Here is a 27,672-nt window from a genome sequence, read left to right as displayed (position 1 = left end):
GCAGCCTCTGAGCCTTCTTGTATGAGGCTTCTCCTCTGTGAAATCAAAAGCAGTGGTACCAGTAACTGCAGCTTTTTTCCATATGTCCTTAATTTTTCAGAAAGGTGAGAGGGAAGGGAGCAGTGTAAGCTATAATGCTAATCTATTCCTTTTTTGGAAAGTGGTTTGAATCCCCTTTCGGTGGTAGGAAGAGAAAAATAAGAATGACAGTTGTGTTGAAATTGCTCCTGCTGCATCGTGGAGCAGATTGCCGAAGCCAAGAAGGTTTTGTTTTTGTTTTGCCTTCCTTTTTTTATCTTCCACAAATGGCAATTTGACTCTGGCATTCAGAATTGTCAGCAGGCTGTAAGATAAAGTAGCGTGCCCAGCTTTGCTTGTTCAGTAAATTCAACTGTGAGGAAGCTTTTGACCTTCAGAGCGACAGCAGGAAGAATTACTGTTTTGACACAAGATCCTCAAAGAGTGTTGTACTGACGTCACTTGCTGCTTTAAGCATCAAGCACCTGCTTCTCTGCCTGCAAAACCTAGGTTATGTCTGAATGTAACGAGCCCCTTGATCATTGTGAGCATCCAAAATATGATAGCAATGATCTTTCTTCCTCTAGAATAAAGTAAGTTACTGAAAGCATTAGACTTTGGGCGCTGTAAGATTAGAAAAGGTTAAAAACAAAATGTAGCCCCTATTAAATGTCAGCTGTTGAATCCATTCTCTAGGTTGTGCAGGGAGCGAGCGGGAGGAGAGGGTTTCCACCAAGGATGTGACTGCAGTGAATCTCAACTACTCCCTTTTCCTCCTTTTTTTTTTCTATTTTTTTTTCCTGTTCCCTTTTTCTTCACTCTTCTTGCTTGGCCTTGTCAGTCAGCTGCTGCTTCAAGTCACTGCTCACCACTGTTCCTGTGACAGGAAAACTCTGGGGAAGGTAGGGTCTGACAGCAGCACATCTCTGCTACAGGGCAGAGCCAGAACCCTCTTTGGAATCAGGGAAGCAAGACTGAAATGGAGGCTAGGCTGGGGGTGCAGTTTTGGCTATATTTAGGCAGCTGAAGGCTGCTTCTGAAAAGTAAGAGCCTGGATTTGTGTTGTCCTGCGTGCTTGTGCCTGCTGAATCCTGGAGCTGTGTGATTTGGTGCAGCCAGATCAGGGCTGCCTTGAAGCCCTGGTGTCTGTTCAAGAAAGGGGGAAGGTGAAGGGGTTGGGCTGTCATGGAGTGATTGAGACTTTCCCTTCTTGCTGTAGTGCAGTTTTTCTGCTTCAGGTGGTGGTGGAAAACTCTGGGGCTCTTGTTCAGGAATTCACGTGCAGCTGGTGAGGGAAGGAAGAGTGAACTGAAGCAAAACTTGTGCTATTCAAACTAAATGCTGAAGCTTAGCATGGACCATGAATATGGTCTATCTAAACTGCCTTACACGTCTTGTGGAGAGCTGACCATGTAGGAGCATGTTGGTGCACTTGGGAGTATCTTGTCATCTGAGTTTGTGTAACTTCAGGATTTTATGTTGGATTGTTGTTATATATTGTCCTTGACTGTTAGAACTGCAGGAGTGCTTTGTTGCCAGGAGTGTAGGGCTGGGCCTCAGCTACAGAAGTCTTCCTATTATTTGCCATGCTGTGCTGCTGGGTGACCCAGAGTGCCCTGGATTGGTGATGTAGGCTGCTGATTGCTTGGCAAACATCTGCCTTACTCATGTGCCTGTTCTGGAAGAAGACAGGGATTTCTGGAGACAAATTAAATGGTTCCAAACAGGACAGAGCTGAGAGTAAGTGCTGAGGGGACAAGATGCACACCTGAGTAGTGAGGATTTCCTGTGTGTAATTCTGCCTGGAGAACTCCATATCTCATCTTGAGTGCTAGGTTGAATTTCTGAGAGCAAATATTGAGTGATACTTTAAGTTTATGTTCATAAAATCACATAAGTGTAGGGGTTGGAAGGGACCTCTAGAAATCATCGAGTCCAACCCCTCTACCAAAGCAGCTCCCCAGCCCAGATTGCACAGGTAGGCATCCAGGTGGGTCCTGAACGTCTCCAGAGGAGATCCACCACCTCTGTGTGCAGCTCCAGTGCTCCATCACTGCACTGAGAAGGGTGATAAAGATTATATTGATAAAGTATATCCTCAAAGCATTGATTTATCAGCCAAATGTGACTTTGTATACATATATACACATCTATTTTATCAGAACGTGGAGATGCATTAAGAATTGTTTGGCAGGATCTATTTCTGACAGCAGCTGACATATTTTTTTTCCTCAATTATTTTTCAATCCCCTCCTTTGCAGTCTTTTTTTTTTTTTGTCTCTTCATTTACAAAGGCAGCACACCCAGGCTGCACTGTACAGAAAGCTTTCTCTTTAATCACTCCCGATTCTCAGTTTAGCTTGAAAACACTTTTTCATTCAAAGTGAAGAAGCTGAAAATGGACAAAAGCTTTTTCTATTATATGAATAAAACTAAGTTGCCAGTTCTGAGCACGTGAAGTGTATCATGATTGTAAGATGACAAGTCTGATTCAGTAACTGCAATTACTCTTTCCTTTGTTCAGTAATATCATTTTAAATGCAAAACAAGATTTGGGAGGAAAAAAGTGAATATAATACAGCTAAGAGAATTTGGCTTCCAATGTGCTTAACGTTGCTTAAAATAAATGCTCTTGCATTTTTAATGCAATACAGTATCCAAGCTACAGTTTGTTGCTTCAGTATTTTCAAGTATAATAAAAATGAAGAATAATTATTTGAATAAATATATAGTAAACATAACAAATGCTGGATGAAATACACTGTGAGCATGTCTGTTCCCAGTTAGTGATTGGGAATGAGAAATCTGACGTGCAGAATGTATTTGGTTCTAAGCCAGTGTCAGCCACTGAAAGCAAGCCTCTGTTTTCTTTAAGCTTGAAATAAATGTTACAAATGACAGTGAATTAAATCAGTCTCCTGTTCCTTGGCTTTTAAATCATGATTCAAACTGTGACTGAAGTCACAAGTACGGTGTGGTACGTCTGACCATGACTGGAGCTCTGTGTTGTTGAGACATGCCTGACCTTGCTCCTTTTTCCCCTGGATCCTGCTCCTGCTATGCTGATGCTGTCAGTATTTTCTTCTTTTTTTTTCCTTTCTTTCTGTTCTAACTACTTTTTGTAATACTTCCATGCACACTATCATTTTTTCCACCCTGTTTTGCACTGATACTTAAGTAGCCTACATTAAGATACATAAGAGCCTACATCAGAGCCTCTTCTGAACGCTTTCTTTTGTCAAGTTGCTCAGAAACAGCTAGTTGTACTACTTTTTTAATATTAAGATGCTTTTTTTAATATTAAGATCCTGTTCCTCGAAAGCTGTCTGCTTTTTCAGAGGTTATCTTTTCCTATCTGTATGGTACTGCAAATATTTAAGGTGAAAGTGCAGTGGGGTGGTGAGTAATGAGGTGCATTTACCTAATGAAGTGGTGGGGAGAGTTTTGCTTTGGAGAGGTACTAAATGGTGGAAAAACAAGACTCCCTGCTTGAATTGCTCTTGCATGCTTGTGCCATCTGTACTACAGATGCTAAGGTATAAGTTTGGCTTCCTTTAGGCCTGCCATGTGGTGCAGCCAGCTGCTGAGATAGGAGGGAGTCTTTGCAACTGTGTAGCATCTATTATTGCTATTATTATATCTGCTGATGGGATGGGAGTAGGGCACTGCTGTGTGGTGTAGAATTATTTCTACTCCGATAGTTGTTCTCTTGCTATGTAATATTCTAAAGTAATTAAAGATGTTAATTGGAAGTATTAAATTAAAAGTGAATCAGAAAGGTCATCCTGTGGTTGGGTACCACTCATCAGGTGATGTAATGTGCTGTGTGGAAAGCCTCAGGATAAAGCTGACGTGATGTTGAAGTTTATTCTTTGTGTGTAATGTTCTTATCTGATGTGATTACGCTTCTGTAAGTGATGCAGAGTACAGTTTGTTTGCAGTGCTTACACACTAACCAACCTAATTTAAATCAATGAGAACTCTGATTCTGAAATTCAGACTCTTGATGACAAGTTGCTTTTTAGCTTAAAAATCTGTGTATGCTCGCTGAAGTTTTGTAAGTAGCTGCTTAGCATTTATCAAAACGTGTGTAGTCATTTCCATCTATCAGATGCGAGCCTGTAGTTGGTTTTATTTTTGTGGTACAAAGCATTTCCTTTTGTTTTTGTAGGCATGGAGTTAAGAAGGTTAGATATGCCAAGTAGCTCAAAGAAATACCTGATAGAAATTCAGACTTGCTGCTATAGTATCAAACAGTGGTGCTGATATCATTGTGATGACTAAATTTTGCTATTACTTGCATCTTTAAAGGAAACCATGCAGCTTTTGCTGTAATCAAAACTTAGGGTAGCTGGAGAAGTCATCAGTGGGGCTTCCTGTTTTATTGAATGAATGGTGGTCTGGGTGGAAGCCCTACAGATGTCCTCCAAGTGTACAGACTGCATGGAAATCACTAGGGGAACTGCTGACTAGTGACTGGAAAAGGATGGGCACCAAGATAAATTTGAGGGTTAGAGGGTAAGTCAGGGATATCAGCATCAAGCAATACTTTGAGATTGGTGAGAAGAAACCCGAGTTTGGTAGATAAGAAAACTGAGTGTAATACTTGAGGAAGTAATGCTTCAGCAGGGTGAATTATGAGGTTATGTCACTGCAGTTAGCACACCTCTGGGTTTGAAAGCTATGTTACTTGCCCTGTCAGTTTAAAGAGGGATTGCCTTACAAACTTTAATTGCTGTGTTTTTGTTTTTTAACAGATATTCAGGACAGTCAATTCTCTCCCCGTTTTCCTTTGCTGATTTACTCAACACCAGGCCAGATGATTTTGGATGAGACGCTCTTCCAGCAATCAGAAAGGGATTTTGTTCTTTTAAGGTGGGAACAAGTTCCCTGGTGTCATGGCAGTACACAGCTTTTTTTTCCTGTCTGGCCATAAGTTGCCCTTCCTTTCATAGTTACCATTTTGTGGTCATAGAAAATAGATCAAATATGTTTTTTTTCCCTCTTTTTTTTCTTTTAGTAGAGAGAAGGCTTTGTTAGAGTTATTAGCTTTATTTTGCCTTCAGAAGAGTTTGAACAAGGGGAAACATGAACAGGCCTGAAAAAAAGTGAGGAAAATGAAGAACTCCACCCTCCCAGACATCTCTTTAGATTCTGAAATAAAATTTATTGAAGTCTGGGGACAAAAATCTGGTCCAACTTGTATTTCAAATAGTAATTACATGCATACCTGTAAATGCATTATTTTATGCCCTCTGCCTGCAAGCATTTAAGGATGGATGGGACTTTGAGCAACCTCATCTAGTGGAAGGAGTTCCTGCATGTACCAGAGGGCTTGGGACTAGATGATATATTCTGTATGTGTTTTGTATGTATTAGAATAATATTTAATTTAAAATACCTTTTTTTTTTATATAGAGTACACATGACTGCAGTAGCAGTTTCCTTAAAGTCTTTGTCACAGCCTTTGTATAGAAGTGTGGCAAATGACTCTTGCGTGAAGAAGGCAAGAAATCTTCACTCTGTTATTAAAGAGGAAAGAAGCCTGTGTGTAAATGTACATATCTGATATATATTTTGGTTTTGTATGCTTTTTGAGGTGTGTAAGCAACTGATTTCTTTGCACTGTCAGCTTTACAATTATTTAATATGCAGTCTATTTATAAAATACTAACAAGCAAAATCCTCGTCTTAAACTGATTCAAAAGGAGGATATGCTAAGCAGAAACTAATTTCATTTGCAAAGTTTTATAGTCAAGAGAGATCTTTGATGCTATTTAGATTTCTTCCCCTTTTTAGAGGCTGCATTTATGTGCATCTTTCTAAACACTAATTGTTTGGATTAAGTCCTCTTTCAGCCTCTTACACTAAAGCAGAAAACACAAATGTTGGAATGAAAAAACATCACCAGAAATGTACTTACTGTGCTCCTCTCTTACAGAGGAGTCCCTGATGTTTCTGATGCTTCTGAGCAGCATTCAGAGCCTTTGCACATCCCGGAATCTGTGTGGATGGCAGATGTTGAAACACCTTCTGATGCCCCCAGCGACTGCTGTACCTTGTCCCAGCATCCTCTTTCATTCAGGCAGGCAGAACCTTGTGATGACAGCTATTTGTCTCAGCAAGCCTCTCATTTTTCTGAACAACTGCTTGTGAACACGGAGGCAAATGAAGAGTGTAAAAATGACACTAATGAGAAGGCATCCATCCCCCACAGGGGTGATAAAGCAAGCTCTGCTTCCAAGATATTGCTAATCCAGGCAAATAGAATGAACCAAATGGAAGCTTCACTTGCAAAGCAGACCTGTGGTGCTTCTGTAAAAGATGAAGGTTTCACTTGTGACAATGATGTGCTGGCTCCGGTTTTTGAGGTTTCGGAGAAAGAAGGAGAGTTATTGAGGCGTGATGAGTTCTCATCTTCTGAAAACTCCTCTTGTAAAACAGCCCTGACAAAGAATTCAGGAAAAAGTGAAAGAGAGATGCAAATGGAAAAGGTAGAAATTCCTGAGAGTGAGTCAAAAGAGTGCCTGAGACATCTAGAGAGGCTGGAAAAAGAAAAAGTTCCTGAGCTTGGTTCTTCTAAGACATTATCTGATGATTTGAAGAGAGGCAGTTGTAAAAATTCAGGTGCACAGGATATGTTTTCTGCAAAGGCTTCAGAAATAGATGGAGAGTCCAAGGAGCACCAAGTGGATTTGGATAACTTTGGAAGTGTGAAGTTTGTAGCTGTTACTAATGAACTCCAGGGAGCTTTCCTGGATCGTGAGGAGAAGCAGGGTTTGAGAGAAGAGGAGATCAGCCCGATTGTGCCAAGCACCAGTGACAGTGCACCTAAACAACTAGTCATAACTCACGTGGAATCTCCTCCTTCCTTCAGTGAGAATGCCCAAGTAGAAGTAGAGCCTGGAGCTCGCAAGGCTGAATTAACTATTTCAGATGTTTCCATAGAAAGGGGACATAAAGTTACAGACATTTCCCCTTCATTTAATTTCATTGTGGAAGATGGCTCTTTCTTTAGACACTTCTCTCATCCAAGCTATCAGTCTACTCCAGGAATACTTTTAAACAAAAATGTCAAAGCAGAACTCGGTGCTCATGTGATCAAATCAGATGTTCAAGCCTCTTCTTTATGCCTAAATGAAGACAATTGTAGGGACTCATCTACCAGTACACCTGCATCTGTTGAGCAGCAACTTTCTCTCCAGAGTGCCCAGAAAGAAAACAACAAACACTTTGACTCCTTGAAACTGAAGTATCCTCACACTGGAAGAATTCAGTCACTCCCATCGCTTAATTTCATGGAGAAGGTGGGCACTTGGAATTTGAGCCAGCCAGAGAATATGTCTGATGCTCTGGCTTCATGTGACCCGAGCATAAAGAAAGCCCACAGTGCAATTGATGGCTCTGCAAATAATATCTTGTCAATGCATAATAGCAGTAGAAACACTAAAGATTATGTTGCTGCTCCTTCTGGAGAGACTCATTCCCTGGAAAATTTTCGTATTTGTAATAAAATCTCTGAGTGTGTCCACCCTCTTACTAGATCCCAGTCTGACAACTCAGTAACTGTTGCAAGTAAGAACAACTCCCAGACTGATGTTCAAGTGGTTAACACAGAAGCAGTGCGGCCTTTAGAAGAAAGAAGTAACGTTTCAGGAGTGTCTGAAAAGAGATTAGAAGGCTCCTTGATGCACAAGCTTACAACTGAGATTGCTTCAGTTGATAAAGGTGCTGAAGGCAGCAGCACGGTTCAAAGTTCAGATCCAAATGCTTTCATTTCCAGTGAAGGAGTTACTCACCTGCTCAAAGAGGACAGGAACTCTCCAACTGATGACCAGAAAAGTTGCGATGGTCTTGAAAATCAAAGACTGCTTGATAAATTAGATATCCCTACCAGCCATGTCAGCATGGATCGTTTTAGTGATATTTCTCCAGATAGTCTGACTCTTCCTGCTCATTCTGGGGAAAGCAGCTGTGGGGGCTTGGGCTCCACAGCGTGTTCTTCAGTGGTTACCAGTCACTTCTTCACTGGTGCAGAAGGTGATGACTTCATCTCTTTGGGAACAGCCCCTTTTTTGGCAACTCCAGTGAAAGAAGAGCTTAATATTGAAGAAAGGATCCCGGTGAGTTAATTTCTGAGAAGAACTTGTAAGTCCTATTTATCTTTGATTATGAAGGGATCTGAATACGCTCAGGTGCCTTGGAGTAAGTAGGACAGTAGGTAATCCTGGTGCTGCAGGAAGGGTTGTCTGAGTTGAGACTGTCATGCTTATATTTAGTTTCTGATGCTCAGTCGTGTTGGGGACCTGTCATACAATAGTCAGTCTTTCAGAAATACTAGTTGATATCTTTTATGTATGCCTAATGCATCTTAAAGGACCCTTTTCAAATTCAGGTTTTTAGCTACTGTCAGAGTCATCTCGGTCTTTTTCCCACTGTTCTTTTATGGTCTGCATCATTAAATTAAATGGTTTTGTACTGTTCTGTGCTACTGATGAATCTGACCTGTGATTGTAGTTCACTTTATCTTTAATAGAGGGTGAACAAAATAACTTTTAGCTAATATTTAACATGGGAAAAGAGAGTCAGGCATAGGAAAGAGAAAGTGTGTGTATACACATGCCTCTTCCCCAAGGTATAGATGATGATTTTATAGTAACAGAATGTAAGAAGAACATATAGATGGGTGCCTAATGCTGGTGGAAAATAAGTGACCCAGGAAAAGAACAGGGCCCAGCTTTAGTGATAGGAGAAATCTGTATGATACAAAGACGTGTAAATAAGATGCTTACAGCTCTTTCAGCAGAGCATTGATAAGCCATTTCTAATCTCCCAGCTTCTTTCATATGATCAGGATATAATTATCCAAACATGAAGTTGAGACTCCAAATGCTGACTAAGGGAACGTTAGGCTGCACAAGGGGGAGCTGAACTTCACACACCCACGGATCTGCAATAATAGCAAAACCAACACAGAGCTCGTTGGCAAATTAAATTGCCTTTTTCCTATAAATACTCTTGCTTGTTCACTTTGTTCCAGTACCTAAGACATAAATTCCTCATTCTTGGTGCTGCTCATAAAGAGTATTCAAAGCTTTTGTGTGCCTTGACTCCATTCTGTCTTATGTGGTTAACGCAGATTTCCTTTTTCTGTTCCCCATTTTAGGATATTTAGTGAGAATGGAGGGCAGATTGTGGCAGCCATGTTAACTATACTAATAGCTGCTGAGTTATAGAAAATCAGATGCAGATTTATGTTAATGATAAACATGTAATTATCTTCTGAGTAAGTGGCTGCTCCTCTCACAAGATGACTCCTGCAATCATTAGGTCTCTGGAACTGTGTTTTAGAAGCACTCTTCTTTGAGCTGTCTCAGAATATATGTATTGAAACAAATATAAATATTGTGGTAAGGATATTACAAATGGTATTCATGAAAAGTGAAGATTGTCTGATACCTCCATTTTTAATGAATATAATGAGGTGTGTTCTCCAGCCCTAATTCTGAGGAGCTCTGTTCTCATAAGTTGCTGACAAAATAAGAGATTAGGTCACATATTAAAAGCTATATTGTATTATATAGTTGGCTAAGAGCTATAAAATCTGCTATGTAGAGTTCAGAGGTAATGAGAGCTGGTTGCCTCTCAAGACCAACCTTTGAAAGGTCCAGGAGCCTGCAATTTCACTCTGCTGCAAGTCAAGCCAATGGGGCAGGAGACAGGTCTGTCTGAACAGGGAATTCCTCTTGGAACTGCAGCAGGAAAAGAAAATACTTGAGGCAAGGTCAGACTTCACAGGGAGAGTGCAGAGCTGCAGCATCTGCAGGGAAGAAACAAGAAAAACCAAGGCCCCACTGGTCAATGTAGTGTCAGACAGCAGTACAAAAAGCTTTTTGAAAGCATGTCAACAGCAAGAGAGGGTCTAAGAGAAGCATCAGATTGATGAAGATGTTCTCCTAAGAAGAATGAGGAAGAGGTGAAGGCATTTAATGCCTTTTTGGCCTCAGTTTCTAATAGGAATGGTAGATTTTGGGCTGCTCTGAGTTGGAGGACTGTGTCTAGGGCAGCAGGGATTTGCCATATGTGGTCATTGAAACTGTAAGTGAACAGCTGCATCAGCTGAATGACAGTAAGTCCCTAGGACCTGATGGGGTTCACCCCAGAGGTCTGAGGGAGTTAGGGGATGTTTTAACTGGATCCCCTCAACAAATTACCAAAGGTCTTGAGAGTCTGGGGAGGTTCACACTGACTGGAAGCTGACCAGTGTTATTATAGCCATCTCCAAGAAGGGAGTGAGGGGGGCACAGGATACTGCAGACCTGCTAGTGTAACCTCTGCCTGGAAAAGTTATGCAGAAGATTGTCCTGGGGGTATTGAAAGGCATTTAAAGAACAAAGCTATTAGCAAGCATAGCCAGCATGGGTTCGTGAAGGGGATGTCCTGCCTCAGTGATTAGTTCTCCTTCTATGATAAGGTCACTTGCTTGGTGGGTGAAAGAAGATAGTGCCTGTAATCTTTCTGGATTTAAGTAAGGCCTTTGATGCTGTCCCTTACAGCATCCTTCTGGACAAGTTGTCCAACTGTGAGATGGAGAGGTTCATACAATACCGGGTGATGAACAGACTGAATGGCAGAGGTTAAAGGGAACGAGGCTAGTGGTGTTCCCAAGGGCTTGGTTCTAGGGCTGGTCCTGTTCAGTGTTCTTATCAGTAGTCTGAATGCTGGAGTGAAGTGCATCCTCAGGAAATTGGAAATTGCGGAGAGGGACCTGGGACAGGAAGTGAAGGAAGGTGCCAATCTTTCTGGGAACTGATAACAGGACACGTGGGAATAGCACAAAGCAGCACCAAGATCAAGGAGGTTCAGACTTGATATTAAGAAACATTTCTCAAGGTGGGAGTGCTCAAACACTGGAACAAGCTGCCTAGAAAGGTTAGTGCTGCCTGATTTCTGTCAGTGCGTGAGAGGCATTTGGATAATGGCCTTGGTAATTTTGGTCATTCTGGAAGTGGTCAGGCAGTTGGATTCAATCTTTGAAGATTCCTTCCAACCCAACTATTCTGTTGATGGGGAAAAAATATGCACAACTTCAGATTTGATTAACATTCTCTAAGAGTGCCACGTTTTCTCTTTTGCCAGATCTACCTTCGCAACCTTGGCATTGACCAGTCACCTGGAACAATACTGACTCCTTTTGTACCACGGGGGCCAATTAGGGAAGTTGAATTTTCACCTTCAGACCTCAGAACACTGAAGGACTCCGCTGACACCCTGACAAGGACTGTTCAGCAGCCACAAGGTATGGGGAAGCAAGGCCTCGTGATGTGCAGATATTAGTGAGCACATACCTCTGAGACTGTTCAAATCCCTTTCTTCTGTGATGCTCTAGTTTCATTCACATTACATATCTTCAACCAGCCCATATGTGAGATGTTTGGCAATGGAAAAATAAGCATTAAAACCTTTGGAAATGTGCTTTTTCACTAAGAAATTCTGTCTCCGTGGCATCTTCTTGCCAGAGCAATGTCAGTTTACATTTATTTTTCTTTTCTAAAGAATTATTATAATGCAAATTCTTTGTAAAGATTGAATGTTACCAGACCTGTGTTACCAGACCTGTAAGAGTAATGAGTCTTGATTTCTTTTTGTTCATGAGACTTGTTCTGGGCTTGTTCAGTACGACAAAAAGTTATAGACACTAAAACTGATCAGTCCATCTCATCATAAAAAAAATGGTGATACAACCTGAAGTGTCGACTTGTTTCTATATGAAGAAAAGCTAAGGTTAAGATGTTCTTCTATAGCCTCCCCATGTGGTATGTCATTAAAATGTGTGTTGCAAGTACTTAAAATGTATATTTTTCCTTGTCACGTTCTGTTTTGCATTTGCACCTCATATTCAGTGGGGAACAAAAGATCTGCAGCCTCTTTACAATAAATGCCTCCCTAGCCCTTTAAACAGCAGTGGCTTTTCAAATACCCTGTGTTGACCTATCTTTCTGATCAGAACTGATTAAACACATCTTTCTGGAGTTTGTTGGGCTTGCTTATTTTCTATTATTATTTTTTACTTCTTTAGGAGGCTTGGCAACTGAAACAGCCTGACAGTAGGTTCAGGGGCAGAGTTGTCTGGGCTACTAAATGTACTTGAAAATGTCAGTGACTGGGACATGAAACACAGTGTTTTAAACGAGCAAAATAGCTGTTGGCAGGCAGCTACTGGGAGCTGGCTGTTCACTGTTGTGAGTATGCCTGTGTGGATTTAAGAACAGTTTGCTCTTAATTCCTCTGCAGAAATGAACATTTGCAACTTAGGTATTAAATGTTCATCCTGTCTGCTTTTGGACCTTTTTAACCAGCAATAATAAGCAAGCTTATCTGTACTATGTGGCATTTTGGAAATGCTGTCCCACATCACTCTTGTATCTTGCAGGGATACTTTTATAATCCAAATGCTCATTTGGATGTAAAGACATCATTATGTCACTGAGCTAAGAGCATATTAAAATATATTGTAACCATTCATTTGAAAGCAGGTTAGTTAAGTCAAGTCCTGTAGTCTGATATTTGTCATGACCTAACAGCTTTCTTTCAGTGGACAGTTCTTAAGGAAGTGTTGTTCCAATATTCGTAATTCTTCCTTGCCTCTATGAGCCCTCTAGTATAAGAAGTAGTCTTTACATCTGTATCCCAGAGCTTCAAACTTCAAAGAATCTTCTGTTTCTTTGTAGGTGAATTGCTGGCAGAGGTTGACGTTATACAAACAAGTTTCTACTCTGGCACTTCCACTGTCAGTACTTCTATTCCAATGAATTCAGAAACTCATCCTGATACTTTGTCACCCAGGGAGCTCACTCCCCGCTTCTCAGTACCTTTTGGAGAGAAACCCACAAATCAGTGCATTGTGTCGTGCCACCAAGTAGAGGTAACTGCTTCTCGTTCCACACAGCCAGAGACAGAATGTCCAGCTGTCTCCAAACTAGCAGAGCCAAGCCAGCACCTGCAAACTGTTTCACCTGACTGCCATTCTAACAGAGAGAGCCCCGTGCTCGCTCAGGATCTGCTGGCTAAAAAGGAATTGAAAGATGTAAGTCGCAGCTCAGGGAGATGGACTGCCAGTACTTTGGCTGGAGTTAAAGATGAAAAGGAGAGAGGATTGCAAAGCACAGATAGCGAGAGAAATAAGAGTCAAGAAAGTGATTCTCTGATTGGATCTGGTACATTGCAAGAAATACTTAAAATTCTGGCAGAGGCAGAGAACATAGCTGGCAGCTGCAGTGACCCTATGTTTTCCAATTCATCTTCTAGAGGAACTGAAACTTCCCCAGTGCTGACTGAAAAGGAGGATGGCACCAGGGATTCTGGGTTATTGAAAGACAGCATCCCTCAGTTTCAGAAGGTAGTGTCATGGGCTGACAGCACGAAGCAAAGAGGGATACAAGAAGGATCAATAGTAAAACCTCTGGATTCTTGTGGAGACGATTTAAAAGGAGAATGTTCTTTTGATGTCAGTTTGTGCAATCGTGAAGACGTGGTAGAGATGACCAGAGAGTTTAGGACAGGAAAAGCTGTAGGAAGGTCTGAGCCAGAAGGCTGTAGCAGTGTAACTACAGACAGAAATCAGCTTGCTGTTGTGGCTGTTGCTCAAAGAAATGCAAATAGTGATCTCAACACTGAGTTGGGGAATCGTCCTCCATCAGAGCCTCTAGGAAGTGTCATCAGTGTCCCAGGAAGCTTCTGGAACGACTCATCTAAAGCTGATGTAGCTGTAAGCACAGCAGGAGGCATACGAGAAAGCAGTGGCAGTAGCAGTGGAGTTTCATTAGCTGCCCGTGTCAAAAACCTGGGGAATCCTTCTTTGATGCCTCTAGGCAGCACTGCTGATATCTCAAGACACTTCCAGAGGACATTGTCAAAAACAAGTGCAGCTGGAAGCAAAGCAGGAGGCATGCAAGGGAGCAATGGCAGTAGCAGTGGGGATTCATTAGCTGACCGTGTCAAAAACCTTCTGGGGAATCCTTCTTCAGAGACTCTAGGCAGCACCACCTATGGCCCAGGAGGCTTCCAGAAGATGCTGTCAGAAACAAGTGCAGCTGGAAGCAAGGCAGGAAGTGTGCAAGAGAGTGATGGCAGTAGCAGTGTAGACTCTCTGGCTGCCCACGTCAAAAGCCTTCTGAGAAATGGATCACCTCTAATGCCTACCACACAGATTCTGAAGAGTGCAGATGAGGAGGAGAGGAAGGCACGAGGTAATGACAGCTCAGTTGTGTTTTAGCAAACGTTATATCAGAATGACAGCCCTTCAATTTAGGTATATGTTAAGAAATTGCTTTGAAATGCCTTTGAAATGAGGGAAAATGGTATAAGAGAACCTCTGGGGTTGTCAGAGTCTGTTTCACTGGCTTGAAAGATCTTTGTATTGTTGATGAGAAGCCTTAGTGGGACAAGGCTTAATGATCAATGTCTTTTAGTCTTCCTATGAAGGATAATGGAATGGGATAGCATTTTCCTCTACCATTTTGAATACCTTCTCTTGCCAGTGTTGATACTGTGGTTTTGTCCACATAGCTATTAGAAATGTGCTATGTTAAGTGGCTGGGAAGGGAGTGTGTAAGAAAATGTTGTTTGGAGCCAAGTTCCTTGATCCATCTTTACAAATAAATGCTCAAAAGTTCCATTTTCGTATCACATTCTTGGTCAGTCTGTCCAGTAGTGTATTTTGTATCTTCAGACTGCTGTGGTCTTTGTGTCTTTTGCTATGCATTTCTAATTACCATGACCTGTTTTTGATTTTAACTTATAAAACTGTTGCTATAGATGACGTGAGAAAATGAAAAGCAATCTGCTTTCTGTTTTGATGTTTTTGTATGCAGCATGGGTGAAACTAAAGCTGGCCAGCCGATCTCAGGAAGCTGTGTCGGACTTGAATGAAGAGGACCAACAAAGGATAGAGGAAATAAAGACAGAGCTGCTCCAGAGTGCCAAGAAATCTGGACGAGCCAAGGTAGAAGAGAGACAAACCAGATGTTCTGGAGGAAAGTTTTTAAGTGGTGAAATCTTTCAGCTTACCGTGATGAATTATATTCTTGCAGTGTTTTTAAAGACTGATAGGGAGGGACACACAAAGTGTTGAGAGCACCATTTAGTGGGTGAACTTGTGTCTTCTTTGGGCCTGGATCACTGAGTTCCTGTCTGTGTTTTAGGATCTTGTATGACACAAGTAGTGTGGTAGAGGGGTTTGAGTTGGATGAGACCTTTAAAGGCCACCTAGTTCAGCTCTCCTGCAGGGAACAGGGACATCTACAACTCCATCAGGTGTTTAGAGTCCCATCTAGCCTGACCTTGCACGTCTGCAGGGATGAGGCACCTACCATCTCTCTGGGCAATCTGTTCCAGTGCTTCGCTGCCCTGATTGTAAAACACCTTGTAGGAAATGAGTAGGGGATGGATGATCTATTCATATTGTGCAGGATAGAGAACCCTGAGTTAGTGGAGGAGAGGCTGGATAATTAAAAAGAAGGATGGGGCAGTTTCTGAGGGGTGAGAGCAAACTTTTTGGGTATTCAGATAACGGTTTTAACAATCTTATTTCACTTTTGAATTTCCGACAAGAGTCTTTTCCCTCTTGAAACATATTTGCTTCTATCAGCTTACCATGAAGGAGGGGCCCTGGAAGTATTTTGTTGGGCTTTTAGTTTCTGTTAGGTCCCAGCTGTGTCCCTAGCACAACTTGTTGGAGTTGAACTGAAGAGTTTTACCGAGCCAACTCCACGTTGGCTTTGCATTGTTTTCTCCCAATTCAGAGTAAGACCAAATGAATTCTGTTGTTTACCAACCAAGACTCCAAGAAATTACTTTGGGTCAACTGCAGCGCTCCCTGCTTTGATCTTTGAAGTGTTTTTACAATGGCATTAATTTGAAATGAAATGTAGTTTTGAATTTGCAGAACGAAGGTAGCTCTTTTTTTTTGTTGTGCTGGAGATAATTGTATTTTTTCCTCTGAGGAAAACAGTGTCTCTGAAAAAAAAAAAAAAAAAAAGGTTGTTGAAAAGAAAACTGCTTAACTGGAAAAAATGCAGCCAGTTTGATTGCCAAGCAAATAATCTACCATAAATTCAGTGGAAACTGTTCTGTAGAACACCTGCTGAATTTAGAGTGAAGCTGACAACGCGTTGACTCGAACAAAACAAAGAATATAAAAGGATACTTTCCTTCCCCTAAACTTTAAAGACTCTGAAAGGCAAACTGTTCCTAGCATTCATGAGAACAATTCCTCTGTCAGATCATCATCTTTATTTAGTGTTTCTGATGAGTGTTCCTTTTAGAAAGTTTAGAGTCTGCTTCTCATTTTTATGGGCGACATTTCACGAAATATACCACCGTGGTGTTTTATTGTTTCTAGCAGAGAACTTGTGAAGCTTGTCTATAAAAAAAAAATTAAAGTGCAAGGGTAGAGCAGGACAGCTTGGGAGAGTTCTTCAAAACATTGTTCCGTCGTACTTTTGGGATAGTTGAGTGTCTGTTCGATAGCTGTTTGTCACTTCTGATGTGTTAAATAACAGATGCTCTAAAAAAGAAAGTGCTATGATTTCTCAAGCTCTAGTTGAGCAGAGTGTTTCAGAGGGGTGATTGGGACATATGCATATGGGCAGGCTCCAAACATGCACTGAAGTGCTCAGCTGAGTACTGCCCCTGAACAGGAGCACAAAAATGACAAAAATGTGATTATGAAGATGCATTTCTGATAGCAAGTGATGCTCACGACTGTAGCTCCAACCCTGAATTGCTTGCTTTGCTTTCTCTTCTGTAAAGCTGACAAACTCTGTGCTGTGAATCTCTTTGCTGTGAACTTTATTTGTGGAGGAGTCCTGTTGATTTTGTAGCTTGTCCATTATATGCTAGGTGAGGAATACTGTACTCGTGCTTTTATGCCTTTATATTGAACACCAAAACTTGGCAGGGATGCTTAGGGATGGATGGCAAAATGAAACTTAGGATATATGACCTTTTTTCCTAAATTTCACACCAACTCCATTTTGTACTGATTCTTTTTAACCCAAAGACTTGTAGGTAGCATTCTGTTTTTCAGCAGTATTGTTTTTCAAGTATCCCTTTCTTTCTGTGCCTCTTATGTATGTTTTGGGCCCTCAGTTTGGACTGAGTGTGTTGGAGGTACTGCTGGATACGAGTGAAGCTTCAACATACCAGCACCATTATTTTTGTCCTTCTAGATTAAGGATCTTTCAACTCCACCTGTATTGATATGGACATCAAGTGGCTATCCCTTGATTTACCTAAGTGTTCTCCCTTTGGATACTGTGTTCTTCCACCATGTACTGTATTTTTCCACTCTTGCTCTTACTTGCTTTTTTTTTCCAGGAAGTTCACTGAGTTGTAGCTCTAAATTTGCACTGCGTTCTCTTGTGGATCATATGCCAAACAAATCTTTTTTGGAAAGATGACACATAAGGAGCACAATGAAACATGTGAAAGGCTTGGGAAGATGAGTTTATCACAACTTCTGTTGCTTTTGGTGGTAGGAGTTGCTGCGTTCAGGCAGTTGAACTGGTACGTGGTTTAGGGAAGAGATTGTCCAGGGAGCACTCGTGCCTTGACTCAGAGCTGCTCTTTGTCCTTGCACACTTCTATGGTTACACTGTCAGCTTCAGGAAATGCAGGGGCTCAAATAAGCTAACATACTTCCTTAGAATAGATAAGGCCACAGAAACGTACTGTTCTGGAAGAATAATCCAAGCCTTGCTCCTGTAGCTCACTGCTATGACATCTAAGTTAGCAAAGGAAAATCTGCTGCCAAATATGTTTTTAAGTTCTGATTAAGCCACCAAAAATGTTTCTGATTCACTGTTCTTTCTTTCCAAACTCCTTAATGCTACCTGCTGAGAGTGGTCATCCAGGGACCTGTGTAGCAATTCACTAATGAAATCGACTCTGCAATTTCAGCAGTTGTTCCAATCAATAGAAAAAAAAAAAAAAGACATATATATTTAATTAAGTAAGCTCATCTACTCCATCTCCTTGGCAGTACACTTATCTCAGATTGGCTGGCTGTACCTCAGTGGAAATCCTATAATTTTGAATGACAGTAAAATTAAGGAAGTGCAGATACCGATTATTTAATAAAACGATGTCCACATTTAAAGAAATCTGACAGCCTATGATTTCTTCAAGTGTTGTGGTTTAGGTCGCATATTTTTAGGTGAGGGGGAACTGAATGTGCAATTAAATGGTCCCTCTGGAGTTGCTACAACTGCTTCCCAAAATGGGTGTTTCTGTTGTCTTGTTGCTGCCCCTCATTGACGTGCTCTTCCTGTAGCTGAGCAGGGATAGCAAGTCTCATAGCTGCCTCATATTGCTTCAGGGCAAAGTCTTTTGTGGTTTTTGATCAGTGCTGACAGTAATCTATTAACTGTGAAAGTTAACTTCAGCTTTTTCCAGATACTCTTGCGAGACTTTCTCTTTGTGGATACAGATGAGTAGGTTTTCTTCGTGCATCTGGGAGTGTGATGTTTATTCACTTGTATGTAGTGTGATCTTTAATCCTGAGGTGTTTGTAGTTCTCCTTTGTTTTGTTTTCCCCAAACTATTTTTGTGCACCAATCCACCCAAGTTGCTGCAAAGGATATCTGTCAGCATTATGGAGCTGCTTCTGTCCAGTTCTGATGTCTGCATGGGGAGAAGAGGGTGCAGAAAGTCAGGCAATAGAAGCTGTGAACCAGCCACAGAGAGAGGATCATATTTGTTTGTCCATCTCATAGGCCTCTGCAGATGATGAATGTTCTTCATTAGTAACCACTCTTTGTAATGAGCTTTGAAAGTATGTTCAGACTTCAATATATTCAGACATGTTTCTGTGTGGTTTGGCAAGTACCTACAGCCACCTGCTGAGCCCTTCATACCTTCTCTTTCTGTTTGGTATATTTAATGCTTTGTCTGCAGAAGATGGAGAGAAATCAGATTTCATTTTGAGAAAGCAGCATGGGTTCCTTAGAGAGCAGAGGCTGTAACTGAGAAGCACAGCCTGGGAATTCTCCTGTTAGCTGCAGCGTCAGTAACACAAAACAACTGTCTGCCTCATTTACAGGTAGCTGAGAGACAATATCATGTGATAAGTATATGGAAAGCAGGGTATGGTTTTCTGTTTTGTTTTTGTCTGATTCTGCTGTGAAACTAATAGCCTACGTTCCTTGCTTGTTGATGATGTTGGGGCTGTTTTGTTGGTGGCAACGGGCTTTGAGGTAGAGGAGAATATGAAGCAATGAGGACTGGAGATTGTGCTGCTAATGGTTAGTGAAACTGGGTGAGAAAACAAGGGAGGAAGTTAGGACAAAATAAATCATTAGCTTCAGCTTTGTGAGTGACCATGAGCAGGTAATTTAAGGCATGCTATTTTATACTAATGTGTAGAGTACATGCAAGGGACCCCTGAATAGGAGTATTCAAGTAAGAGTCCTATATATGGTGGCTGTGGTTCTGGGATGTGATATGAATGTGGGAAAACTTCCATGGTCAGACAGAGGTGTAAATGCAATTTAATCCAAGATTTACGATCAGGGACAGCTGATAGAGGACACTGTTGTTTTTATCTGCATTAATGTCTGATGTATTGCTAGGATTTCCTTCTAACGTGGCAAACGTATCTGTTGTGATGGGAGTTTGAAAGTGATCCCCACCTGAAACTGGGGGAGGTTTTAGAAGTTATCGTTTGCCTTAAAGAGCAAATCAAGGATCTGATTATTTTAAATCACATTTTAATTGTCAGCAGTGAGTGGTGACAGTGAAAATAAAAAGATTTATTGCAGTTCTTGTCTGAAAGGAAATTGCCATGCTTATTTTACAGGAGAAGAGAAATAGCAATTATGGAAAATTAAAGCTTTTCTAATTAAATATTCTCTTTTTTTTTCTAAAGAGCAGCTTTCTTTTCTTCCCTCTTGTTCCCATGTAATAGAATTCCTTTCACTTTAGTTCCAGTTCATGAATGCTGGAGTCGAAGAATTTGAGAGGAAACCTTTATATGAAGTTTTGTTTTGTATTGTGATAGGGCGTAGCAAAATGTCACATACAAAACTATTCCTGTAACCATAAAATGTCACAGTATAGTGCTTTGATTGCACGGAGTTTGATTGGGCTCTACTCCAAACCTGAACTTGTTAGTATGTGTCTGCAAACTGATTTCTTGGAGGTTAAAGTTTGACTCCTTGTGACTGGAAGTAAGTACGTGGGTTTCTGCATTACGTAGCTTTTCTATGGAGCTATGAAGGGCTGCCTTCCATCAGGAATGTAAAGATTGCAGGTGAAGTTATGTATAACGTCTCTCTTTGGAGCTCTGTGAAACTCTAAAGATAAATCCCCCAGCATCCTGTTCCAGTGCTGAAGGTAATCATACTATGAGCAAGAGACTGGACTAGAGACCTCCAGTGCTCTCTTCTAATCTATATGTGAACACGTAGCTAATGGACATGTTATTTTAATTAAAAAGATGATCACTGGAGTGTGTGTGTGTGTGTAAATCCATTTGAACTTGGTGAATAAATATGCCTTGGTAAAGCAGTCATTATTCCTAGTGCTTTATGAACTGGGCTAATGCTAAGTGTCCAGCTGTGTGTGAAGCAGGCCCGTAGGAAGACAGAACACACTGACACAATAAAAAACAGTGGAGGTGACATCTGTAACTCAGCTTTATAGTAGCAAAACTAAAAGGTTCTGCCTCTGTTAGGCTAATTAAGTTTTAGATACTTGTCAGCATCACTCCCTGGTAAACAAAAGTAACTGTTTTCTGATCTGCTAGCACTTAGAAGCAAAATAAAACCATTTTTATTAGTTGCATTAAGAAATCAATTCAAGAGAAAGGGTGTACTCGTTTGTAGGACAGAGTTCTGATTGCTGATAGCACTGTTCTTTCTTTGAGTTCTGAGATTCTGATTTTGGTGAGAGCAGAAAGATGTCTGTGTAACCTATGTGAGGTCTGTGTTTTTCAGGGTACGTGGAGTTACAGTTCAGAAGCTGCTTCTGCATACAGCTGTAATCAGGAACTGGATGAAGAGCATTTCAAAGCTTCAAGTGACAAGAGGTTTCATCCTGACAGCCAAACGCAAACCTTCAGGACTAAGGAGCTTTTAGAGCCAAGCTTACGACACACTGTGCCATTGTGTAGAGCTGAACCTTCAGACTGTTGTCTACTGAAGGAAACCCAGCTTAAATCCTTAAGTACTGCTGAAATTCCTACCTGCAGCCAACGTCAGGCCATTGCAAGTAGCTGTTCTGTTCCACCATTGCAGAAGGAATGGGACACGTGTGTGATGAGCTCTGCAGCTGCTTCTGATGCACGAACAGGAAAAGTCCCTTCACCAGCACAAAAGAAGCTGTCTTTTCCAGACTGTTCTGAAGAGATGTCTAAGCAAATTACATCCATCACCTTTTCGTCCCGAAAGTGTTTTCAGTCACCGTTGACTTCCGTGCTGCTCGATGGTGTTCTCAGTGGAGGTGATCTTGATGAGATAATGCCTTTGGAGCTGGATTCGGCTACAGCTGAGGAACAGAACCATGGCAAACAGCACTGGGAAAGATCTGAGACCTGTCCTCCTTCAAGTCCGGCTCTTTCTGGCTTACGATCTAATGAGACTGTGTTTACTACTGACAAAGACAGGTTTCATGATGTCTCTGCTGACAGTAACAGGGCTGGAGCTTATCAAGAAACAGACTGTTTGTCAGATCGAGAGTCTGTAACCGTCTATGCTGATGAGAGACAGACCCCTAGTGCAAAAAATCTTGACGTTCCATCTCAAGACGTGACTGAATTGGGCAGGCATAGTGCCAGACTCCTGGGGCATGACTCTGATAGAAGATTCAGTCAAGGTACGAAGGGAATTCATGAACCCCATTCTAGAAACTCTTACCAGCAGGAGAGAAGCAGCCCTACCAGCCAGGTCCAATTGTGTGAGAGCTCAGAAGATTCTGATCCAGCCATACAGACTGATTTGCCAAAGGACCACGGTAAGCTGTTGGAAGAAGCTAAGTGCCCTGATGCAGTGCCTCTCATTCAGAAAGAAATTTCTGGAGAGCAAATTGGTGTGTCTCAGCATTCATCTCCAGATGAGATTTTATCCACTGTATCTCCTTCATCGCCAATTAAGAAAGTACTGTCTTGCGTCCACATAACCCTTTCCCCAAAATGTAATAACTCAGAGCTGCGTGGGGACTTGAATACTGAAGATGAGATGAGACTGGGGGATAAACTTGAAGTTAATTCTCAACCAGTGCCTTTAGAAACTCCAGAAACTTTATTAGAAGCAGTTCCTAAATTCCCCCCTGCTGACCCTATTCCAGAAGATCAGAGGTGCTCATCTTTCACAGTGCCTTCAGTAGAGCCCTGCCCTGTGTTTTCCTCTGTTCCAAGCACAGCAGGGCGAGAGCTGCCTTTGCATGGCAGTGAGAAACTGCAGGCCATGAGTTCAGGGGGCTGTAGCATGAAGAATATCTGCAGCTGCATAGTTCCTGCAAAAACTAGGAAAAGCACTTCTGATGCTACCACTCAGATAACAACAGAAAGCCCTGGAAAAACCACTTTTTCAGCAGAGATCTATGTTAATTCACAAGACACTGGAAGTTCTGCCCATCAGTCTTCTCTCCAGAAAGCAAAAGAGTTTCCCCAAAATACAGCTTCATCTCTTAACAGAACTTCCTCTTTCCCAAGGCAGGGTGGTGAGCAAATCAGTGTCTTGTGTGTCTGTGTTGTCTTCCATATGTTCAGCTCTGAGGTGTTGATGGGCACTAAAAACCAACCGTGCAAACAAGCAAAAAGCCCAAACTGTTTTTGAGGAAGTCACATTCTTGAGATGATTTTAATACTGGTATTTGAAGTTTACATGAAACAGACCCTTTGCATTCTTGTTGGTAGGGAGCTGTGTCCATACGGTTGTGGTTTAGTTCAGCTTCACCTGGAATTGAATCTGTTGGAGGTGGGCTGTATTCAGGAGAGTTTTAGGGCTTCTCATTTTCACATGACTTGATTTGGTTCAGTGCTTACAGCTTACAACGTCTCATTACTGATTTACCCTCCAATCAGTGTAGTACGAAAGTGAAGAGGTGTGCATCACTATTCTAGAGTAAAATACATAAAAGAAAACGTGTAGGGATTTTCAAGTCCTTTGTTGGAGGAATACGGATGTTCCAGTGTTCTTTCCACGTTGGTGTTTTGTAGTACTGATGTATGTAGATTCATTTTTTCTGTAATCCAGACTTCTTGTCCATACTTGAGGTGTTTAAAATAATGAGTGGAGAACAGAGTAATTGCATCAGAATACATGAATGTGTCAGCTGTTTGATCACTCGTTCTCTTTGCTGTCAGAAGTTGGGTAATATTAAGGTGCAAATGTTTGCTCCTGTTCTAAGAGCATGCTATATTTATTGACTTGAGTGCCAGATATCCATATTCATTTAAAATTATTTCATTAAGTGTGGGTCAGTGGAGGCGATGTGGGTATCTGAGCTTTTCTGAAGTTGTTGCTTGTCACCCTAATCACAAGTTTAATATCGATCTCTCAGGAAAACCATAAGCAAGTAAGCTACTTTGCCAATCTGATTGGCAGTCAGTCTTTTATTGCAGTTTATTTTCCTGAAGAATATGCTGTTTTCCCAGATTTACTGCTGTGAACGATCCCGTTTGTTTCTGTTGCTTTTATCATCAGTTGCATTAAAGGATTGAATCCTGACTTCTGTTAATTGCTTTGCTCTCCATCCCAGCAGGTCAGCCATTACTGCTGCCATATAAACCTTCTGGAAGTACAGAGATGTATTATGTTCCTTATCTAAAAGCAGGAGCCAAAATTTCTGCACTTGGATCAGAAACCAATGGTGAAAGCTCTCGCTCAAGTACTTATCTTATGTTTCATAAATGTGAGGTGGTGGCTGTGGTTTATTTCCAGTAATAGCTTTCTCAGTACTGAATTTCTGTCCTCTGTTAGGAGATTCCAGTGTGGAAAGTCTGTAAACAGTGTAATTTGTAATTGTGATTTAAAATGCACCCTCACCTCTTTCCCCCATCCACGTCTCCCAGTAAAAAGCACTTCTCATGTAGTGGAAAAAAGGGTCACCTGGGATTAGTCAATTTCTGCTTTACCTCTTGTTTCTTAGTTCTGTTCTGTACGCAACAACCACATCACTTAAGCCTTACAGGACTTGCATTGTTTTCAGTCCAAGCTTTTTGACATACAAAACCTATTTGGAGCCAAAATTAATATTGCAAAGCTGTCCAGTTCTTATCAGATGTCCTTCAGGGGAATAGGTTGGTGGAACAGCAATGGTAAGCACACAGATTAGCTGTTGCAGCCACAGGTTGTGCTTGCAATTGTCTCTCTGCACATTACCTCTTTGCAGTGTCTGTTGTAATATGGTTAAAGTGAGAGAAACAAACGTGATACGAGTCTGTTGTTTTGTAGGAAGTAGGATGCTAGCTATAAAAATCCAACATGCGTATGAGATGGTGCAAGGTTCTAGAAAATGCACAGTGGAATTGAAATAAATAGTTGTTTTTAAGCTCCCCACTGCAGCTAGGATTCTCAGCTCTGAATAGTAGCTGGAGGAAATGGAGTGAAGTCTGCTGTATGTAAGCAGGTGGTGTTGACAAGAATGATAAATCAGTTTGGGGCCATTTTAGGTTCCTCAAGTTAGGAGACAGCAGTACTAAGTACTAAGAGAACTCTGCTGCTGTTGTCTTGAATTCTGTTCAGAGGTTACACAGAGCTACTCTCATCTTGTAGTTGTTCTCCTCTGCTGTTCAAAGCTCAGAAAATACACATTTACATCAGTCAGTGAAAATGTGTGGAATTTTAATTTGAACAGGAGCCTGAAGTCCTGTGTCTGCCTTCCGAGCGATTTGTCTAATGCCGAGTTTCCTGTCTTCTTTCCTTCCCATTAGTAGGATAGGTAAAATATATCTGTGTCTCACAGAAGAACTCTGTCACCAAAATTCATGGAAAACAATGCTGCAGCACCCACTGCTTTATTAGTCATTAGGACTGCTCTCTAGGTATCACAGTGACTGATTCCTGAGTGTATTGTACTGATACTTGGCTAACAGGCTTTTTTTCAGACAACTTTGTTGTAAAATTTCTGTCTCCATTTCTCCTGTTTCCTCTTGTAGTTACTGCCCTCTATTTTTTTTTCTGCAGGATCAAATGATGCTCTTCCCTCAGGGCTTCCAGCAAACGTGCTTGGCATACAGGATGATGAGCTTCCAGACAGTACAGCCACCAAGCATAAAGGTGGAGGCTACAGTAAGAGGACCAAGCCCAAGCTTGCCTGGGTTGAAGAGCAAATGAGAGCACAGGAAGGAGCCCCAGGTAGCCTTTTGAACTTGTATTTTTGTACATGTAAAAGAGGTTAGAGCAAAAAAGCTATGTTTTAGGATCCATGTTGTTTGGTCTTGTGCTAGTACCCTGTTAAGTCTGTGAAGTGCAAAGCGTGGAAAGGATGCACATGTAGAAAATAACAGGAATTCCTTGGTGAATAAAGCTCATGGACTGGTTCAGTATTTTGGACAGGAGTTTTGTTCCTTCACACAGATGCTTTGTGACATCACAAGTTATCAGAGAGTCTCTTTAACTCAGTTTTAATTGGATTTGACTATCTCTTTTTTCCTCTCCTCCATTAACCTTGTTGAATGGTGCTCCTGAGGGATGAATGTTGTTGTTGATGCTCTAGCAGACTACTTTAAGGCAATCTTGCATTGTTGGAACACTGACAAAATGAAATTACACTGAGCTAAAAGACAATTTTGCATGGCGTCTCATGATGGTAGCTAAAATTAATCCTGATGAACACTCCTTCTGTACTACATCTCATCCTGTGATTTTTGGGTGGCTGTCGAACTTGGCCACATGGGAGTGAGGATGAGGGTTTTTTTGTTGAGTTTGAGAATTGCATCTCCTTCCTGGACAGAAGGAAGTGTAAAAACAAAATTGCATATTCGTTGCCATCTCTCCTAGATATAGCTATGGATGATAAGGGAAGGTGTTTATTGCACATGGTCCAGTACTTGCTAAATTAATCAGAGTGAGCAAATTGCTAGAAGGTAATATAATTGTGGCTGTAAATGATGGATGGGACTAGAACCATGTGAACGACATAATGGATTCTGAATGACAGAGTTCTTAATCTTATGGGCAGGGTCCCATACAGTAATTTTGGGGAGCCCAGAAACTGAAGATGAATCTTGGGTCGTGGTGGTAGAATTGGAGGATAACTGTGTGGATAGAAGTGAACTTTCCAAATGAGATTCTGCTGCAGGAAACAACATACTGTGTTGGAGTGGAGATGAATGGATTCTGTCTGTCTGAACAGCCTGGATTAAAAATGAGAGGGGAACACAGTTGTTAATAGAAAATTAATTATATTTTTCTGTAGCAATAATAGTTTAAAGACACAATAAAAAAAAAGAACTGTAAGTAGAAATGGTCTTTTGTTAAAACAGTACAGCTGGAAGCTTCAGAAGGCATTTTAAAAATCTTCAGATGCTTTAAACTATATTTTTAGCAGGTCTAATAAAAGATTACCTCTACCCACAGGGCTTAAATTTATGCAAGTTGTATATTTGTTGGGTTTTTTTTAAGTTTCTCTATAAAAACTTAGTTGTATTTTTTGGATATCTGCATTCCTTCTATTTTGATGTTCAAAATACAGAAATGACAAAATCTGCATAGTATTCCCAGGTTTAATCCCATTAGCCTAGAGAATGGGGATGAATGTTCCTGCATGTGCAAATAAAAGCTGACTTTGTATGCAAAGGTTGATTCCTCTCATTTCAAAGTTAATGAGATTGGGTCTGACCATGCTATTGTCCATGTAGAATTGAGGCTTTGTAAATCCAAAGCTTGTGGTCCTTGGTGAGGTAGGTAGGTGTGTTACTCAGTGGGACAGGGGGAGGCTGTCTTGTGGGCCTCTTGCTGACTCAGCAGCAAAGCTTGCTTAACATAAAATAATAATAATAAAAAGTGTTTCTGTTACAATTGCAGGAGGAGTAAAACAAGAAAAGGTTGCTGAAAACAGCAACCAAACATTTGGGGGTGAGCGGGGGGGGGGGAATTAGAAATGGTAGCGAGGGGAAAAGTAATTTGGGTGAGATTTGTGCCATTGATGGAGCTTGACATGCATTTGCTGACAGCTCACCATTACATAATCACTGGTGTTACCGTTAGGAAATGGACTGTTCTATTTTGTATTAACTTTCTAAATTTAAATTAAAGCTATTAGTACTTCATAATGCATCTTTTAACTATATGCATGGCTAAAATGGCATGAAATGATATTGCAGGAAGCAGAGAGACTTGAAAAGTTATTCTGGCATCTATTGTTCCTGCTTTGTTCCTACTTTCTTCCTTTTTGGATCGTTACACAACTGAGTCCATTGTACTGAGGACATAACGTGAAACACTCTTATTAATATATCATGGCTTTTACAGTTTATAGCAAATGGCTTTAAAATTGGCTGGGAGTACTTTTCTGCTACTATGCACTGCAGGCATACTTAATGTGCATCTTTTAAAATGGGTTTGTAATTGGATTTCTGCATGTGTCCTCTGTAATTTCAGGTAGCAGCATATTCTGGGGGGGGGGGTGGATTTCACCATTCCTTGGAGC

At 41.1% G+C, this 27,672-nt stretch overlaps 1 protein-coding gene across 1 annotated transcript in view; it reads left to right on the top strand.

Moving 5' to 3' along the window:
- The window catches only part of ALMS1 (ALMS1 centrosome and basal body associated protein), a 49,754-nt gene that overhangs the window by 6,830 nt on the left and 15,252 nt on the right, over positions 1-27,672 (top strand). Inside the window, exons 4-11 of the mRNA XM_065736003.1 lie at positions 4,776-4,893; positions 5,960-8,141; positions 11,158-11,317; positions 12,750-14,267; positions 14,892-15,022; positions 21,015-22,029; positions 23,782-23,889; positions 25,206-25,376. Coding sequence (XP_065592075.1) covers positions 4,838-4,893; positions 5,960-8,141; positions 11,158-11,317; positions 12,750-14,267; positions 14,892-15,022; positions 21,015-22,029; positions 23,782-23,889; positions 25,206-25,376 — 5,341 coding nt within the window. The 5' untranslated portion in view covers positions 4,776-4,837. The remainder of the gene's footprint in view (positions 1-4,775; positions 4,894-5,959; positions 8,142-11,157; positions 11,318-12,749; positions 14,268-14,891; positions 15,023-21,014; positions 22,030-23,781; positions 23,890-25,205; positions 25,377-27,672) is intronic.

The sequence above is a fragment of the Cyrtonyx montezumae genome, unplaced genomic scaffold (assembly GCF_038088225.1).
Source record: "Cyrtonyx montezumae isolate F1298 unplaced genomic scaffold, pur_monq_1.0 scaffold_2, whole genome shotgun sequence".
Classification (NCBI taxonomy): domain Eukaryota; kingdom Metazoa; phylum Chordata; class Aves; order Galliformes; family Odontophoridae; genus Cyrtonyx; species Cyrtonyx montezumae.
This window is presented reverse-complemented; position numbering and strand designations above follow the sequence as displayed.